Below are 17,631 nucleotides of genomic sequence, written 5' to 3'. Positions count from 1 at the left end.
TTAGCGCACCGTGTTCCGGCCGGGACATTATTAGTGTTGCGCGGAGTTATCACTTCCGCCTCTGAGTTGTTGACGAAAGCTACGTTTTAGCGGCATAACGTCCAATTTTGAAGTTCGGCCGTGGGGATTTTATTGATTGATAATATTGCCCGGGTTTTCATCGTTTTTGGGGAACCAATAAGCATCCTTAAAATGACTGGCACGATGCCTGGAGTACGACAGCCTTTCTCCTCCGGGAGCTGCTGGTTCAAAGCGAACGGCGGGAAGAGCGCTGCAGGTAAGCGGGTAGACTGAACATGGCGGGCGGCTGAGTAGTTGATGATTATAGTGCAAGTGTAGCTTTACCGCGCAATAAATGTCATAACATCCCGGTCTTAACAAACGGGTGGCGGAGCGCACCCGCGGTACAAGGCTGGTAGATGAGTTTCTGAGTGTGACTGACGTAAATATCTCGTAAATATCCCATAATGTTCCCCGTCATCCCGCCCACCCCTGTTGTTACGTTTGTCCCCTGGTCTAACGGTCGTGTCTTTCTTCCCCCTGTACCCCAGAGTAGGGGGTGTCTTTCAGACTCACCAAGAACAGGACTGGGTATGGAGTTAGATTTCTTTCACAATTATTCAGTCAAAATAAATAAATAAAATAAAATCACGTCAAACAAAAAAGTAGTATTCAACCAAAGAAAAATATCATGTCAAACAAAAAAAGTAGTATTCAATCAAATCAATCAAAGTAAAACAAAAAAAAAAAAAAAATCATGTCAAACAAAAACAGAGTTGTGAACAAAACTTTTGGATTTTCAAAAAAAAAAATTGTTTCAAACAAAAAAAAATATTTCAATCAAATTGTAAGAGTTATTTTTTTAAAAAACAAAAACTTTGCTTTAAAAACTTTTTAAAAATTGAAATCGCTAATTTTTGTTTGACACTTATTTTTGCATGTCAGAATTTTTTAGTTAGCCTAAGTTTTTGGTTGAGATTCTAAGTTTTTTTTTTTTTTTTTTGAAGCTCCTGTTTTTTGGTTGAACGCAAGTATTTTGCTTGTGAATCTCACATGAACATCCTGGGCGGGGCTTAAGGACAAGACGTGTTCCGATTGGTTAGCGCTGACTAAAGCGGATGACTCCCTGAGATCTCAGAACTCTGTCCCGAACTGCAGGGTTCGGTGACGGGTCACAGAATGTGAATGGTAAGTAATCTTCACAAAATTATACCGTTTATGACGACAGTCACATAGATCACTATGTTTTCTTAAAAGGTAGAGTCTCTGAGAACAGTTCGTCAAAAAATATATAGTCAGTGTTTTCAGCAAAGTTGAGCTGACTGTCCAGGAACGACCCAAGGTATTTAAAATATGCCAGTTTCAACAGGTTGACCATCAAGAGAAACTATAATCACTTTAAGGTCTTATTTAGATCATTTAATTAGCTCTACATTCTTAAGAGAATGAAAAATTTATAATAAATAATAAAGACTTTGCGGTATTCTGATTTAGTAATGTAATTATATTAGTTGTGTTACCACCCCCACGGCACATGAGGCAGTAGCAACCCCAAAAAGATGTGACTAAGGAGCATATTTAGAAGCACACCGAAAGCTACAGAATTTGGTAAAAATGGTGAACTTTGCTGAAGTAATTCAAGACACAAGTTCAAATCCATGCTGAGAGTGGATCTCCTTCAATCAGTGCTTCTCCGCAGCACTGATTGGCTAAGCAATGTAACATGATCCTCTGCAGCAAGTGATGGCAAAGCGGGGCGCATCATTACGACTTTACACAATTGTGTCTTTACCTCCGCGGCAGAGGCTCCGCCGAACCCCTGAGACCGACTCATCGAACCCTCGGGGTTCAATTGAACCCAGGTTAAGTACCATTGACCTAGTGCTAACATTAGCTAGCACAATATGCTACCGGGGATCGCGGCAGACAAAATATGTGACTGCCGTCATAAGTTGTGTAAGATTTCTTCTTTGAAACAGGATGGACACTTTAGTAGCTCCTAAACGGTGTAATTTTGTGAAGATTACTTACCATTCACATTCTGTGTCCCGTCACGAAGCCCTGCAGTTCGGGACCGAGTTCTGAGATCTCAGGGAGTCATCTGCTTTAGTCAGCGCTAACCAATTGCAACACGTTAAATTGTTAAATTGCAAATTGTAAGAAAAACAATTCTTACAATTTGATTGAAATATTTTTTTGGTTTGAAACATTTTTTTTAATCCAAAAGTTTTGATCACAACTCTATTTTTGTTTAACACACAGCTAGAAAACAATGGTCAGGCCTGAAATCTGGGAGTAGTGATGGACTCTGACCTCAACCTTCAGGAGCCACATAAAGACAGTTACAAAGTTGGCCTTCTATCACCTGAAGAACATTTCCAGGATTAAAGGACAAGATCTAGAGTAGTGGTGCCCAAAGTCAGTCCTCGAGGGCCGGCAACCTGCATGATTTAGTTCTCTCCCTAGTTTAACACACCTGGATCCAATGATGGCTCATTAAAAGGCCTAAGAAGAACATTGACATGCTGAAAAGGTTGTTACTACCACAAGAGAGAAAACTAAAACATGCAGGATGCCAGTCCTTGAGGACTGACTTTGGGCACCACTGACCTAGAGAAACTCATTCATGTGTTTATCTTTAGTCATGTCGATTCCTGCAACAGAGTCTTTACAGGTAAAAAAATAAATAAATAAATAAAAAACCAAACCTCCAGCTGCAGCTGATCCAGAACACTGCTGCTTGCTTTCTAACTAAAACCAGGAAGTTAGAGCACATCACACCAGTCCTTCCACCGGCTCCCTGTAGCTCAGAGAATAGACTTTAAAATACTGTTGTTAGTTTATAAATCTCTGAACGGCTTAGCACCACAATACATTAAAGATCTGCTGTTGTTGTTTCAACCTTCCAGACCCCTCAGGTTCTGGTATGTTCTGCATCCCCAGAAATAGAACCAAACATGGCGAAGCAGCAGTCAGCTTCTATGCTCCACAAATCTGTAACAAACTTCCAGAAAACAAACAAACAAACAAAAAAAAAAACAGAACAAAACAGATCCTTTAAATGAAGGCTTAATACTCACCTGTTTAGAGTTACTATTGATTAGCAGTAACTGTGGCTTGTCATTGGCATCAGCACATTCATGCATTGAATTGTTTCTGTAAGGAAAAATATGATTTAAAATGTGTGAATTAGTTTTTCTCCAAATGTTCTGGACTTAGTCGAACACAAATATTATTTTGTGAATGTAGAACAGAATCTGCCACATTGGTTTATGAGTAATAATTTATTTCATACACACAGACAATTTGCACCATTTGCTTTGGACCAATTATGGGAAAAATTTTATAATTGTATTAAATTAAATCAAAGAATGCAGTTTGTGCATTTTACCTTTTTTAAAAATTATTTATGAAGCATTGAGAAGATTACAAAAGCTTGATTGCACCTCCAGGTCACAGATCCAGTCTGGGATCAATTACAAAATTCCTTCTCTTTACCATTTACATTTATGTTACTTTCACATACCTAACCATAAAGAAGTTATATATACTTAGTGAAAGGTGATCCTTCTCCTTTTACTAATTATCAATCAAATATTCTTACATGTTGTGTTTGGTTAACAAAGAACATCCATTCAGACCTTAAGATAGTGAACTTGTTCAGCTGAAGATGGACTGAGAATGTTAATCTTTCCATCTGATACATTTCATCAAGGAGGACCCAGCGTCTGGTCTCTCCATCCTGTAATTAATATCTTATACAAATATTTTGCATTGTCAGGTAAAAATTCTGTGATACCAGAATAAAGGTGGTGAATTTAAAAGGTATTCTTATATTAAGCATATTTTCAATGTTTCTGTGTATTTCTATCCAATATTATCTTATATCTGTACAGTCCCTAAATATATGCCAATGGTTGGGTTCTGTGTTTCCACATTGCAGTGCAGGATGGCACTTACACTAAGATTGACATCAAAACCACAACCCTGGAGAAGAAAGTAGCTAATATTGAAAAACTTGTAGAGCTAACCAAGACTGAACTGCCTCGGGTCTCTACTCATTTATACAACATTTGGCACCAGTTCACTCATATTAAGCAACTGAAAGAAACTTTATCCCAGCACAATGTTGTAGTCCATGTTGATTACAGCGAAAATTACACCTGCAAATGGTGGAAGGAAATCAAAGACACTCACTTTGGTGGATCCCACCAGCAACTCACACTCCATACAGGGGTGATGTACTACACTGGTGGGGAAGTCTATAGTATGACGCCGTTGCTACATGGGCAAATCTGCAGCCAGTTTTGGAGGACATAACATCAAACTACCCCATGGCAAAAAATATTCACTTCCTATCCGATGGACCCACATCTCTGTATTGTAATAAGGAAGCATTCTACATAGCATCCACAGTGCCTTTTATGAAAGGGTTCAAGTCTGTGACATGGAACTTCACTGAGTCCTCTCATGGGAAAGGAGCTCCTGAAGGAATGGGAGGTGCTCTAAAAAACCTTGCAAATCGTGTGGAGGCCTATGGCACAGACATTCCAAATGCTTCTGCTCTACTGGAGAATCTGGCAAAGCACTCATCTGTTAGGGTTTTTGAAGTGACAGAGGAGAATATCGCTACATGCGGGGAACTTGTTCCTTCATTCCTGAAATCTGTCCCAAGGACTATGAAAATACATCAGGAAATATATTTCTGACGGAACGCTACCCGCCCTCTCTGCAAAGACTGACAAAACGTCTGTTAGACATTTTTCCTGCTTTCCCCTCGGTGTCCACTGCAGAGCTCACCAGTGGGAACACCAGACAGTGAACATTCACCACCCTTCTGATCCTCAGGGACCATTACAAGGCCTGCTTGGCTGGTCAGCAGGGCAGGACCATCATGTTGGTGGCCACCATGACAGACCCCATCCCGACTGGCTGGTCGCCATATGGGGAGGACTACAGGGAAGAGGCAGCTGGATCCCGGCTCCTACTCAACGAGCCGGTAGCAGAACCATGACTGAAGTGCCGACAGAAGCGCCGCCACCTGCAGGAAAAGAATGAGCCAGCAAGTGAGACAGATCAAAGCCAGGACCTGCTTGGAACTGATTTCCCAGACAACCAAGGTCTTAAGTCTGATGGAGAGGGCAACGTCCTGCCTACTGGCACTCCTGCCCTGGCTGCTGACCAATTTGTCTGCTGGTGGTTCCAGCTGCAATCCCAGCTGTCCTCTAATGCCGTAACAGGTTGCCTCTCCTCTTCTGGGCTTCTCCACCCAAGAACTGGAGAGATTCTTCATGGGGGATGAGCTGATGGCCGGTCAGGCTGAACAATGGCCTGCTGCTGTTGCCACCACCTTTCCGACCTTGCTGGACGGCGTCCATACAAGGCGCTCTGTCCTGGGCCCAGTGAGGGTGGACATGTCATGTGTCGGCCCCCAACAAGCTGCAGGACTGGAGCCTCACCGTCTCCAACACATGGGTTGTCCTGGGGGACTCGAACATCGCCCGCCTCCCCACCTTAGACTCCACTGACCTCCAGGTTGAAAGCTACCCTGGAGCGAAGTGGAAACATGCAGAGGCCCTGCTGACGCCACTATCCGGAACCCGGTGGAGCGTCTGATTTTCTCCTTCGGGCTGAACAACAGGTGCCAGAGGTCGAAGTCGATGCCCATCGCAGAACTCAAGGCTGCTTTTCAGGTTGCCTCTGCTAGGTTCTCAGGGACCTGGATCCTGGTCCCAAAGGCCAACTTCAGACCCCTGCTCAGCCATTGGGAGCAAGCGATGCTGTGCCACCTGATCTCTAGGGGCAGGTAGCCGCTGAGCACCTATCTGCCCTCCCTGAGGGCTTTGCCACAAAGAGGGACGGCATCCACTGGACCTCCTCCACCGCAGTGGCCATCCTGACTCACTGGCACAGTGTGTCAAAAAAATAGGCACCCCCACAAGCCAGAAGGAGGCAGGAGGGGGTCCACCCATTTTAGGTGCTCGGTGGCTCTGTTGAGCCCTTTGAATAGAGATTTAACCTTTGTCCCTTCCACAGCAAACAAGTGGGTGGAGCTAGAGAGCACGTATGACCTTCAGCAATATCACAGATAGGTCAAACTGGCTAAGTTTTGCAAGGCTGATCCGAGCAGAAAGCCTCAGCCGTTCACTAACAGATCCATCTGGTCTCCTCCCATTTGAGAATTGCCTCCTGAAATCAAAATTCTAATCAGAAAAGATCTTGAGTTTTTTAAACAAAATTTCAGAACAGATCAATTGAGCCCAATTTACTGAAGCTGAATTTGTAGCATTAGCAGAACTAATTGAAAATGATCAAATTGTTATTAAACCCAGTACACCAATGCGGGAGGTAAGTAAATGTGTGTGTTTGTGTGAGAGCATGTTGTGTGTGCCTTAGTTAGGAGCATCAAAAAACATAGCAACCATTTTATTTCTTCTTTCTAGGTTGCTACAAGAGGAAAAAGGAAGAGGAGTTTAAAGATGGCACATCATGGTGGTCCAACGGGCTTAAGCTGATGAAGATTGCTGGAGAAGCCCACAAATTATTCAGAGTATGTTGTCAAAAGTATAGGCTGTTACTCAATAAAAATGAGGAGTGGATGAGGTTTGGTTCTGGTTCTGGTCCAGGTCCAGTGACCCGGTTGTCCTTGTGTCTGCAGAAATGTCCACCACGCACATAACCAGTCGGACGAGATAATCGGAATAAGGAATATCCTAACCATGCTGCAGGACCGGACCACCAACTAGTCAACTCAACTTTTATCATGTTGTACTAGTCAACCTTAAAAAATATGAGGTCGTTCAACCCTACATTAAGATAAAATCAATTTTATTTATATAAAGCACCCTTCATACTAAAAGCAGCTCAAAGTGATGTACAGATCAACAAAAACAAACCCACAATTATCCACCCCAACCCCACATCGAAAAACACACAACTACATAAATAAAATGGAAAACTATTTAAGTGTAATCATGATGTTTTTCTTTAACCCTTTAGTTCCTTCGGGAGCTCAAGCAGTCCTATTTGCATACCTATTTTCAAATTACAATCATTTTTTGCATATAAAAACTGTAAGAGTGACAAACTTCTGAGAAATAAAACACACAAAATGAAAATTCTACAGGTGTGACAGATTTATAAGAAACCTAACATCGATGTGCACATGCACATTACCACAAGGTATGCTGGATTTATGAGGTATGACAGAACACCGGAGCTACAAACTTGATTGGAGCTGGACTGGGACTCCACAATGTCAACCAACCCAAACTGAAACTCAGCTATGACTTAGAGACCTTCAGGGATAATGGGGCTCTGGAGAAAAATGGATTACTTACCTCCCGCCGTAATGGCTCCACAATGGGGCAGGTGGACAAAACCAAAATATTTTGCACAGGAGTGCCAAGGTTTGGCATAGACCTTTAGAGAGCACTTAATACACCATGTGAAGTTAAGCCAACTACCACACAAGCTCACTATAACAAATTCCAGTATGACAGTATGCCTTTACTCCCACTGTCAGACAGTGACAGACCAAATCACAGTGTGTCAACAAATGATGCTGTGGAGCTAATTCCACCCTCCAGTGAAGGAAATGTAAAAGTTGGAGATAACAAACAAAACAGAACAGAATGTTTTGTTTTGGGAAATGTGTTATATTTATTGTTTAAACTATACGATCAAATCTAAAAAAAAAAAAAAGAATTCTGAGGAGCATTGGTGGAGCCTGTCGGACCACTTGCCTGCAGTTAAAGCCACTTTGTGAAGAGTTTTTATTCTGTATTGTATTAGGTGACCGACAACTAAACAATGAGTTACACACATGCATACAACGCTCTCCGCAAAGCCTTGATCGCTTCATCGATGAAGAGATAATTACAGACCTCTTTGAGGAAGAGACCGCTCCAAAGAATGAGTATCCAACAATTCTTTGGTCTTGAGTCTGTATCTATATCTATAGATACATATATAAATGGTAAATGGACTGAACTTATATAGTGAGAAAAGTAAGGTAAGGAGAATTTTCAGTTGTCATAAGGTGAGATGTTATGGTTGGACACTTGTTTCTTTAGCGCTACCAAGGCTGCTTGTAAGAGAAATGATCACGAGACGAAATCACTGCTCTTTCACTTACTTACTTGTATTGAGTGTGTTTCAGAAAACAATACAAAAATATTAGAAGTACAAAGATGTGAAAATGGCTAAATGCAAATTAAGGCAGCTTGTAGTCACATTATCTTTGTATTGGCAAAGATAATATGACAGGCATCTCTTCATACAATTTAGACTTGTAAACTGCAAGTTATAATTTATAACAAATTTAACTGCAAGTTATTTAAAACTACTTTTAAAGTATTGTACATTAAATTTATTTAACAACATTAAAGCATTTTATTATGAATTATTTAAAAAATGTTTTTATAGTACAGTCAGAACTAAATTTATAATAAAATATAAATATTTCCCATCAAAATTATGAAAAAAGTACATTACTTGTACTACCTCACAGAAATCATAAGTTATTATTCTTATTTAAACGAATCAAACTGCCAGATGTCGTAACGGAACATGAGGCCTACTGCTGTTAGCAACAGAGCTAAGTTTGACACTATTCACACATCACAGTGCAAAAATAAACTACTCCGTGACACAAAACAAACTAAATAGATACAAACACTCACATACAGGGCCAGCATTCATCCACATGTCATTCTAAAAAATGTATCCTATTAATTACCTTTAAAAAGGGAAAATTGTAAGAGGAATGATCACGAAAGGAATTCGCGGCTTTCACTTACTTGTATTGCGTGTCGGAAAAGAGCGCACTAGTGCCCCTAGTGGATTCTTGCAGTTATGGCGCTAACTCTCCCCTCTTCCAGATAAAGAATGTAATTACGTCTTTTGCACATTTTAAATCAAACTAAGCAATGCAGATAATCAAAATAATTGAATCTAATATTAAGGTCAATCTTATCAGTATTATACCCTGCAACACATCCCAGATTTTAAAGTTTATAACTGATAACTGTGTTAAGGCTGTTCTTTATCTAAATTTGATGGGGGAAAAAACTTTTACTCAAAAATGACCAGGAGAGGGCGACAAAACGCAACTAAACTGAAAGAAGAACATTAACTGGTCTTACAATGCAATCAAAGAGGCAAACTCAAGAATAAAATATCCATTGCAAATGTTTTGGGTAGGGTGTCACTTTATGCTACAGTGGTAATAGTAAACAGGAGATCTCACAAAGGGGTGATTCATAAACACAGTAAAGAGGCAGGCTGAGATGGGGGATGTTAGAGAATGATAAAAGGTAAAAACAAAAAAATAAGGTGAGATTAAACATAAAATTCTTGGGCTGATGATCTGCTTGTTGGATAAGGCTAGTTAATGAGTTCAAATGTAAAAATAATAATAATGTAATTATTAGATGTTAAATATTTTCCTTATGAACAGACCAAGCAATTTAGGCAAGACATAAGTTTGAGAGGATCCTCCTCACTCAGTTCAAAATAGATCAAGCAGATGGCTTAGAGCCAGTTTCTAAATGTGACTGATGTGTGTCTAACGTCTGGAAAAATACTTACTCTCTCTATAAAACCTATCAAAAACACTAGACAATTTTGAACAGAGATTTTAGAAACAATTTCAACTGCAGTCAAAATGATTTTTACTATCAGTTGGGGCTTTGGGTTTCTTGTTACGAAGGGAGTAGAAAAGTTGCTAGGACATAGGATTAAAGATGAAGACATTTCAGCAGAGAGCTCATCTGCTGACGATGAAAGATTTAAATACTTTGGTTTTGACATTGTCACCGAAGACAATGTAAAAGATGATGGAATTTTAGGAGAATGCAAAGAGGATAAGAGATGGAAGTACTTTGGTTTTGACATTTTTCCTGACGATCAAAATTACATTTTAGCTTCCCCTAAAGTTGAGGAAGCTACCACCAATACGGATTTGACAGTCCAAAACATCTGAGGACACTGTTTGCTTTCAAAATGTGACACAACATACCTGTCATTTCTGCTTCCAGAATGAACATCCAGGAAAACGTCTGTGTTCCTGATAACAAAATGGAGCTGCACTTGGAAGCTTGCTCTGGGGAAACAGATATGAACATTAAAAACACATCAGAAGATGATGACTTTGAAAGTGTTGATGTTCCCCATGGAGAAATTGACCTGGCTGGTAAAGCAAGCTGTGACAGCAAAGAACATGTGATGAATTTTGAAAAAATCTTTGAGGATTCATCAGTGGAAGGAACCTTTTCAGTTGATGCAAACTCAAAAGATGAAATTCAAAATTACACAAACCATTTTGACAGCATGTACGCTAACGACATGGATGCTAAAGACATGGATGTTTCCTCTAAGGAAGTTCATTCTGGAAACACAAATGCTGGAAATGTTATGTCACATTTTGAAGAAGTCTGAGCATTCTTCATCAAAAGAATCGTCTTCAGAAGAAGAAAACTCAGAAGTTGACATTCAAATTGAACATTTCAACAGCATGGATGCTACAGACATGGATGTTTCCTCTAAGGATGTTCATTCTGGAAGCAGAAATGCCAGGTATGTTGTGTCACATTTTGAAGAAGATTCTGAGAGGTTTGCAAGTCTCCCACCAAAGAGAAATTTACGTTTGAGGAAAGAATGATTTGAGGAAGCTCATTAATGACCTGATCCACTGGTGGGACCCCTCGAAGTCGGGAGTGGTGTTCAGCCTGTCCCTGCTTCTGCTGCTCTCACTGGTAGTCTACAGCGTCATCAGTGTGGTTTCCTACATGCTGCTCGCCCTGCTTTGTGTCACAATCACCTTTCGCACCTACAAGTCTGTTGTCCAGGCTGTGCAGAGCTCTGCTTAGGGACACCCATTCAGAGAGCTGATAGAGAAGGATGTCACCAGTCTGACCCACATCAACCGAGCCCTGAAGGAGATGTTTTTGCTTGAGGACCCTGTGGATTCTCTAAAGCTGGCTGTGGTCATGTGGATGTTGACCTATGTTGGAGCAGTTTTTAATGGAATCACCATCCTCATCCTGGCGGATATCCTGCTCTTTGCTGCACCTCCACTCTACAAGAAGATTGGCGATTATACACTACTTGGACCCAAGACATGCCGAATCCCCTTGAAAAACGATGCAACCGCCTCCCAACAGCAGCAAAGTTCCAGGGCTACTACCAAGTATAAAAAAAAGTTAGCTAAGCTAAGAATCAGAGTAGTTAACTGAGCCAATTTAGTTACAAAGGAAATATTTCTTGGTTTTTTAGAAGCTTGTGTCATCACGGAAATGCACAGTACTGCCCACAAAGTCAAGAAATTCTGCTTGTAAATTCACATTATTATTAACTTTAATTCTTACCTATGAAAGATAAAAGGCAGTTAGTCCACTTTGTACGCAGCACGTTCTCTCCACTGCCACTTTCAAGATGGCGGCAAAGTAAGTAGGACTCAGTGTATAGTATTTATGCCTATTGTCCAATCAGCGATTTCTCAGGTCTCCAACTGGGACAGACCCTTTCCATTTAGTTAATGTTGTTTTTGAATTTGTAAGTGTGCTTTGTTAATGTGTTTTTGAATTTGTAACTGTGCTTTGTTAATGTTTTTGAATTTGTAATTGTGCTTCGTTAATGTTGTGTTTTTGAATTTGTAATTGTGCTTCGTTAATGTTGTGTTTTTGAATTTGTAACTGCTTCGTTAATGTTGTTGTGTTTTTGAATTTGTAATTGTGCTTTGTTAATGTTTTGGAATTTGTAACTGTGCTTCGTTAATGTTGTGTTTTTGAATTTGTAATAGTGCTTCGTTAATGTTGTGTTTTTGAATTTGTAATTGTGCTTCGTTAATGTTGTGTTTTTGAATTTGTAATTGTGCTTCGTTATTGTTGTGTTTTTGAATTTGTAACTGCTTCGTTAATGTTGTGTTTTTGAATTTGTAATTGTGCTTTGTTAATGTTTTGGAATTTGTAACTGTGCTTCGTTAATGTGTTTTTGAATTTGTAATTGTGCTTCGTTAATGTTTTTGAATTTGTAACTGCTTCGTTAATGTTGTGTTTTTGAATTTGTAATTGTGCTTCGTNCTTCGTTAATGTTGTGTTTTTGAATTTGTAATTGTGCTTCGTTAATGTTTTTGAATTTGTAACTGTGCTTCGTTAATGTTGTTTTTGAATTTGTAATTGTGCTTCGTTAATGTTTTTGAATTTGTAACTGTGCTTCGTTAATATTGTGTTTTTGAATTTGTAACTGTGCTTTGTTAATGTTTTTGAATTTGTAATTGTGCTTCGTTAATGTGGTGTTTTTGTAATTTTGCTTTCTTAAGGAAATCCAGGAAAACTTAAAAGTCCATTGTATTTGGAAGACAACAGTGCTCATGGTATTGCTTTATTTGCTTCTGAAATACGACTTTATAAACACTTTCATTTATTTTGTGTGTATTTTTCAGAAATTATAAGTTTTGGCACCAATGTTCTGTCAGTTATTATTAGTAGGGTTTTTTTTGGTGAGATTTGGCTTCCTGTCATCATGGAAGCTCCAGCTGATCACTTTCTCCTCCTCTTGAATTTTTATCATTAAGATGTTTATTTGGGTAGGCCTGTAGAACGGGGTTTCTGGCTGCGAGTTGATGATGATTTTAGTTAAAGCCATCCTAAGGAGAAGAAGAGGACAGAAACAAGATATCAACTACAAAACCCATTAACAGTGAACAGTGCCACCTCCTGAGCCCCCTACTTTAATGGCACTTTAGCTATTGTTACAGTGATTCTTGAGATTAGGGACAAAATGGGTTTAAATTTTCAACAACAAAAAAATAATTCCTAAAGATTATGTATTCTGATTTGGCCAAATGTAGACAACTGAGCCAAACACATCCAACTGAAAACGTACGTGGGTTTTATTTCCCAACTGTCCTCAGATGGAACTGTATTCATTTTGGTTTGGTTTGGTATGGACAAAATAACGAAACTTGTAAAAGGTGTAATCAAAACATTTAATTCAAACAACTTTTATAAAATAAAATAAAAATACAATTTCCCTAACTTGAGATTCACAAATAAAAACGTTGACACCAGAAAAAAGACAACAGCGGTAGGCTTGTCAAATTGACCCTACAATAAAATTACAGAAAAGCACCACTACATAAGCATTCTATATACATTCATAAAAGAAACAATAAACAACTTTGCAAGAACCATTAATTTGAATATATATAAGTACCTCAGAGAAATCAACAAACTCAAACTCACTTCCAAACGGCCAACAGTCTGTTCAGAGTGAAGCAGACTTTCACCCTGAACGCGGGACAATTTATCTGCCCTCTGAACAAAACAAATACACAAAACAGGTAAAGCAAACCATATACTGAAGCCACAACCTCAGAAATCGGTCTATATTTTTATATTAAACACACACGCCGTCACAGAGCCATGTAATCTCCCTCAACGGTTGCAACGGCCAGATCTCACTGCTCACGGACATAAATCAACCAAAAATAAAACCTCATCGCTACAAAAACAGAAAGGAAAATCACAAGTAAAGTTTACAGTACCAAGCGTATGCTTATTATTTGTATACTAGCACTACAGTTTATTCCTAGGTACCAAGTTATGAAGTTTTTACTGTTATCTTTACAGCTTCAGATCGGGACCAACGCCTGTCCCGCAGATATGACGGCACATAAGCAGCTTAACGCTTAGAATTAAGAAGCCCAGTTACTCCACAGTGCCACCTGCTGGACACGTTGAAACCCGCTTTAGACAAGCAAGGGGAATAATATTGACCTCAGAGATTTAACTTCACCTGGTAACACAAATATGACAAATAATGTTTTGGAAATGTAAATAAATATGTCTTTTCTAGCTGTCATGGTAACTCAAAGCGAAAGCAAGATAGCCTCATTTCGTAATGAGGATGTGACGTCAGCGCTGTACTGCAATCTTTCTCAAACTGGTGCCCAGACCTCTGGTGGTCCGCGAGCGCCCCTAGCAAGGTACTGCATGTAAAAGACCGTTAATTTGCCGTGACGTGAGCTCAAAGTGCGACGCTACACCTAGCTTACCAAAGGTTTGTTTTTAAAAATAGTAATGGATAAGTAGCTTAAAACTGGGACACTCAAAAGAAAGACTGGAAATACTGGCGGAAAGAAAACAACTCCAGGATGACTTGTATGACCGGAGGAAGCCAAGTCATACCTGCTGACAGAAATGTCGTTCACGATTGCATTCTTTTGAACGGCTCTGTGCCATGAACGCTGGGACTCAATTCTCAGTTAGTGAGAACTGTTCTTTGTTTTTTCAGTAGGGCCGCTGCTTAATAATGGCAGCTTCTAGCTTCTGTGACGTGTGCCACGGCTTTTGTGTCAGACTGAATATGAACAATTTTATTTTGAACCAAAACAAAAAACGAAATACACCCACCACTGATATGGCGACATATACCACAGCTTCTGTGTCAGATTGAATATGAATGATTTTATTTAGAAAAAAAACCCCAAAACAAATGGTGCATCTGGCACAGCGGTGCTACGGAGCCCTCTATGGGACAAGGGGGAAATTTTTCGTATCTTAAAATTCTTAAGTTTTGCGTTTCCTCACAATAAGCAAATAGGCCTGGTCTATTTTGGATTCAGTCACAAATGTCAATTTAAAATTTCTAACACACATTTAAAGAGCCTTAGTGAAAACTTGTTTAAAAACTGATTGAAAATCCACTACAGAAGTGTATTATTATCACAGAGGAAAAAAATAATTGTGATATCATGTTGTAACATGATAGTTATATTGTACAAACATGATAATGTATTGTATAACCGTAATATTCATATTGTATGAACGTAATAATTGTATTAACGTGATAATTTCACAGTGGGAGTAATATGCTTGTAGTATTTCTGTCTGTGCTGCCTTTACCAGATTTAGGGGAGTCTGAGTCAGTATCAAGTGGTACACAGGCAGAAGAAGACTCATGTGCAACCAATATCTGTGGATCACAGAGGAAGCAAGTTGTTACAATGTTACTTTGGCAAGAGCTCGTTTAGTCTGAGCCGCACATTTTCAATGAAAGAAAAAATAAATAAATAAAATACAATTCAAATTCAGTCAACAACATCCAGAGTTTCCACAAATAAATAAAATAAAAATGAAATGCACAAATAAAACAACAAAATAACCACACATTCTCAAAGAAAAGATAAAACAAATACAATTACAATACAGTTCAAATTCAACCAACATTTGGAGTTCAACAAGGAAGAAAAGTAGAACATGCACAAATAAAACATAATAGCACAAAAGGAAGAAAATCTAATCCTAAATTAACATAACCAAACTGAACAAAACATTCCATCTACGTTGGTATTTACTGTAAATATATACTATAAATGCAGTTACAACTGCTTTCCTAACCACCAACGTTTGGCAGTTACAACCATTACATGCAGCGGTTACAAAGGAAATCTAGCACAACAACAAAATACACTTTTATGAGAAATAAAAAATACTACACCAACACCACCCAAATACTAATATGCCAACAGTGCCCAAATGCAAACACAACATTGACTAATCGAGCAATTTAAATAAATCCAAAATCCCAAGGATCCAACAACAAAAAGCAAGCCATCTACTGACAGATCAAAACTTAGTATAAAACTGTCCAAATTATGGTACACATAAACTATACGAAACACTACAAAATTAATCTTTATATATTTACAGTACATTTTAAAGAAGCTGCTTTTATGGGCTTTTACAAGTTGCCTTTTATCCTATCTTACTCTGGCAAGAGCTCAGTTATTCTGAGCCGCGCATGCCCAGAGCCAGAAAACTCGTTAGACCCACAGCGGTACGAGAGCGCCCCTACTGGCAAGAAGCCGCATGCACACAACACATATGTCTACATATATATATTATTTAAAAAAAGAAGAAAAAAACGAAGACAAAAGCCAAGACTAATTGTAATTCAAAAATAGGGGATGTATTAATCTTTTTTATTTATTTATTTACTGTTTCTCAACCCACTACATCTGCAGTGTGGAGAAACTCAAAGACAAGATTGATGCCATCATTTAAATATATTGAGAAATGTTTCCAGAAGTAATGAAAGGTCAACCAGCCCCCTCACCTTGTACAAATCAGATGAAATTGGTGTCAATAAATTAGACTACGTTTGTTCTGGGTTGTGCAGCAACTTCACTCAGGTTGCTCCAGGAGATTGCAGAACAAATAAACGTATAGTGTTCTATAAGAGGGCAAGTCAATAAATATGGGTCTCGTACAGATGCAATGTGTGAGAGGCTGTTGAGAGATGGAAACGAAGCTTCCTGCAGTTTGTGATGTGATGTCTAGAAATCGTTTTCTGAAATTGCTGACCCTAATTCACTTTCAGGACAACCTCAGTGCATCTGATGATGCAAAAAAAAGACAAACTGTGGAAGCTCAGGCTGTGACTGCACGGTAAGCAGGGAAGTGGAGAAGGAGGCGCTGGAGAAAGGTGGAGACTGAGCGGGGGGAGGATCAGTTTTCTCCAGCAAGGTCATTTCAACGTTTACTTTCAAAGACCTACTTCATCATTTCCTCCTGAAGACAGTCTAACGCGAAAGCTGTAAAGTTAAATTGTTTCTGACTATCGATTCTTCTCTTCGGGATGTACAAAAGTTGGTGAGTGCCAATTCGATATTTCTCTGCTAATAATTTGATTGACTTTGTGTTCCCTTTAGACTTTGGTTACACACTAAAAACGTATTCTGTGCAAATACAAGAGAAAACTTTCAAACCTGATATCCAAGGAGAAAAGCATAGCCAACTATGAAGAACTTTTACAAGTTTTTCAGTCTGTATATTTTATGCTGTAGGTCAGCATAAAATTTTATGTTTTGTAGGTCATGAAAAGCTTGTGTAAATCCGCCTTCACACACACATGCACACACACACACACACACGCATGTGGAGAAATATAAGCAAGTCATTCATGAAAATGCCCTCTACCTGAGCTATAAAGAGCCAACTGTGTTGTGAATAAACTGATTATGACAACACACACCGTCTGTAAGGTGGAGGCTCTTACAGAGAGATGCTTGTTTCTGTTCCCCTTTGGCTTTGCAGCATGTCAAAGCTAAGGTCAGAGTGTTTCTCTGCATTTTATAGCAGCAAATCCAGCAGTCAGGTCACAATTAAGTTGTGACCTGAGGTGAAAATAGATGTCTTCAGTGCAGACCGCAGTTCACCCTGTGTGTGCTGCTTCTTCTGTGGAGTTTTAGAGTCACGTGGATTTTTACTTGTGGTTTCTACACATCCTCAAGTCAATCGTTCTCGCTTTTTAGGCATCAAATTTCCAGAGTATTCAAATTCAACTTTTCTGAGAATGTATTAAGTATATGAGAAAAACCCCAGGATGACGCTAAGGTAGGAGAATTGTTTTAAATATGGAACCTGAAAGATGGATGGATGGATGGATGAACAGATGGATGATTGGATGAACAGATGGATGAACAGATGGATGGATGAAAACAGCTCATATGATCATCAGAAGAGCTGAAACAAGTTTTCTTCCTCTTGTCTCGTCCATTTCTCATTTTTCTGTAAAGTCGGCGATTGGATCAGAACCAGCTGAACCAGTCTCTGAGACCCAGTG

General features: G+C 39.2%; 1 protein-coding gene, 1 long non-coding RNA gene and 1 pseudogene across 2 annotated transcripts in view; all 3 read left to right on the top strand.

The window, feature by feature from the left end:
* Window positions 1–7,115, top strand: LOC103141764 (uncharacterized). Its single transcript, XR_476614.2, has 3 exons — window positions 1–277; window positions 6,444–6,550; window positions 6,659–7,115. It is a non-coding gene; the product is annotated as an uncharacterized LOC103141764 (long non-coding RNA).
* Window positions 7,116–10,041: 2,926 nt separating this feature from the next.
* LOC103141823 (reticulon-3 pseudogene) lies at window positions 10,042–11,252 on the top strand (annotated as a pseudogene).
* Window positions 11,253–17,391: 6,139 nt separating this feature from the next.
* The window catches only part of LOC103141822 (chondroitin sulfate N-acetylgalactosaminyltransferase 1-like), a 6,266-nt gene continuing 6,026 nt past the window's right edge, over window positions 17,392–17,631 (top strand). Inside the window, exon 1 of the mRNA XM_016674040.1 lies at window positions 17,392–17,402. Within this exon, the coding sequence (XP_016529526.1) occupies window positions 17,392–17,402 (11 nt within the window). The remainder of the gene's footprint in view (window positions 17,403–17,631) is intronic.

This window comes from Poecilia formosa, unplaced genomic scaffold, assembly GCF_000485575.1.
Source record: "Poecilia formosa unplaced genomic scaffold, Poecilia_formosa-5.1.2 Scaffold89, whole genome shotgun sequence".
Classification (NCBI taxonomy): Eukaryota; Metazoa; Chordata; class Actinopteri; order Cyprinodontiformes; family Poeciliidae; genus Poecilia; species Poecilia formosa.
This window is presented reverse-complemented; position numbering and strand designations above follow the sequence as displayed.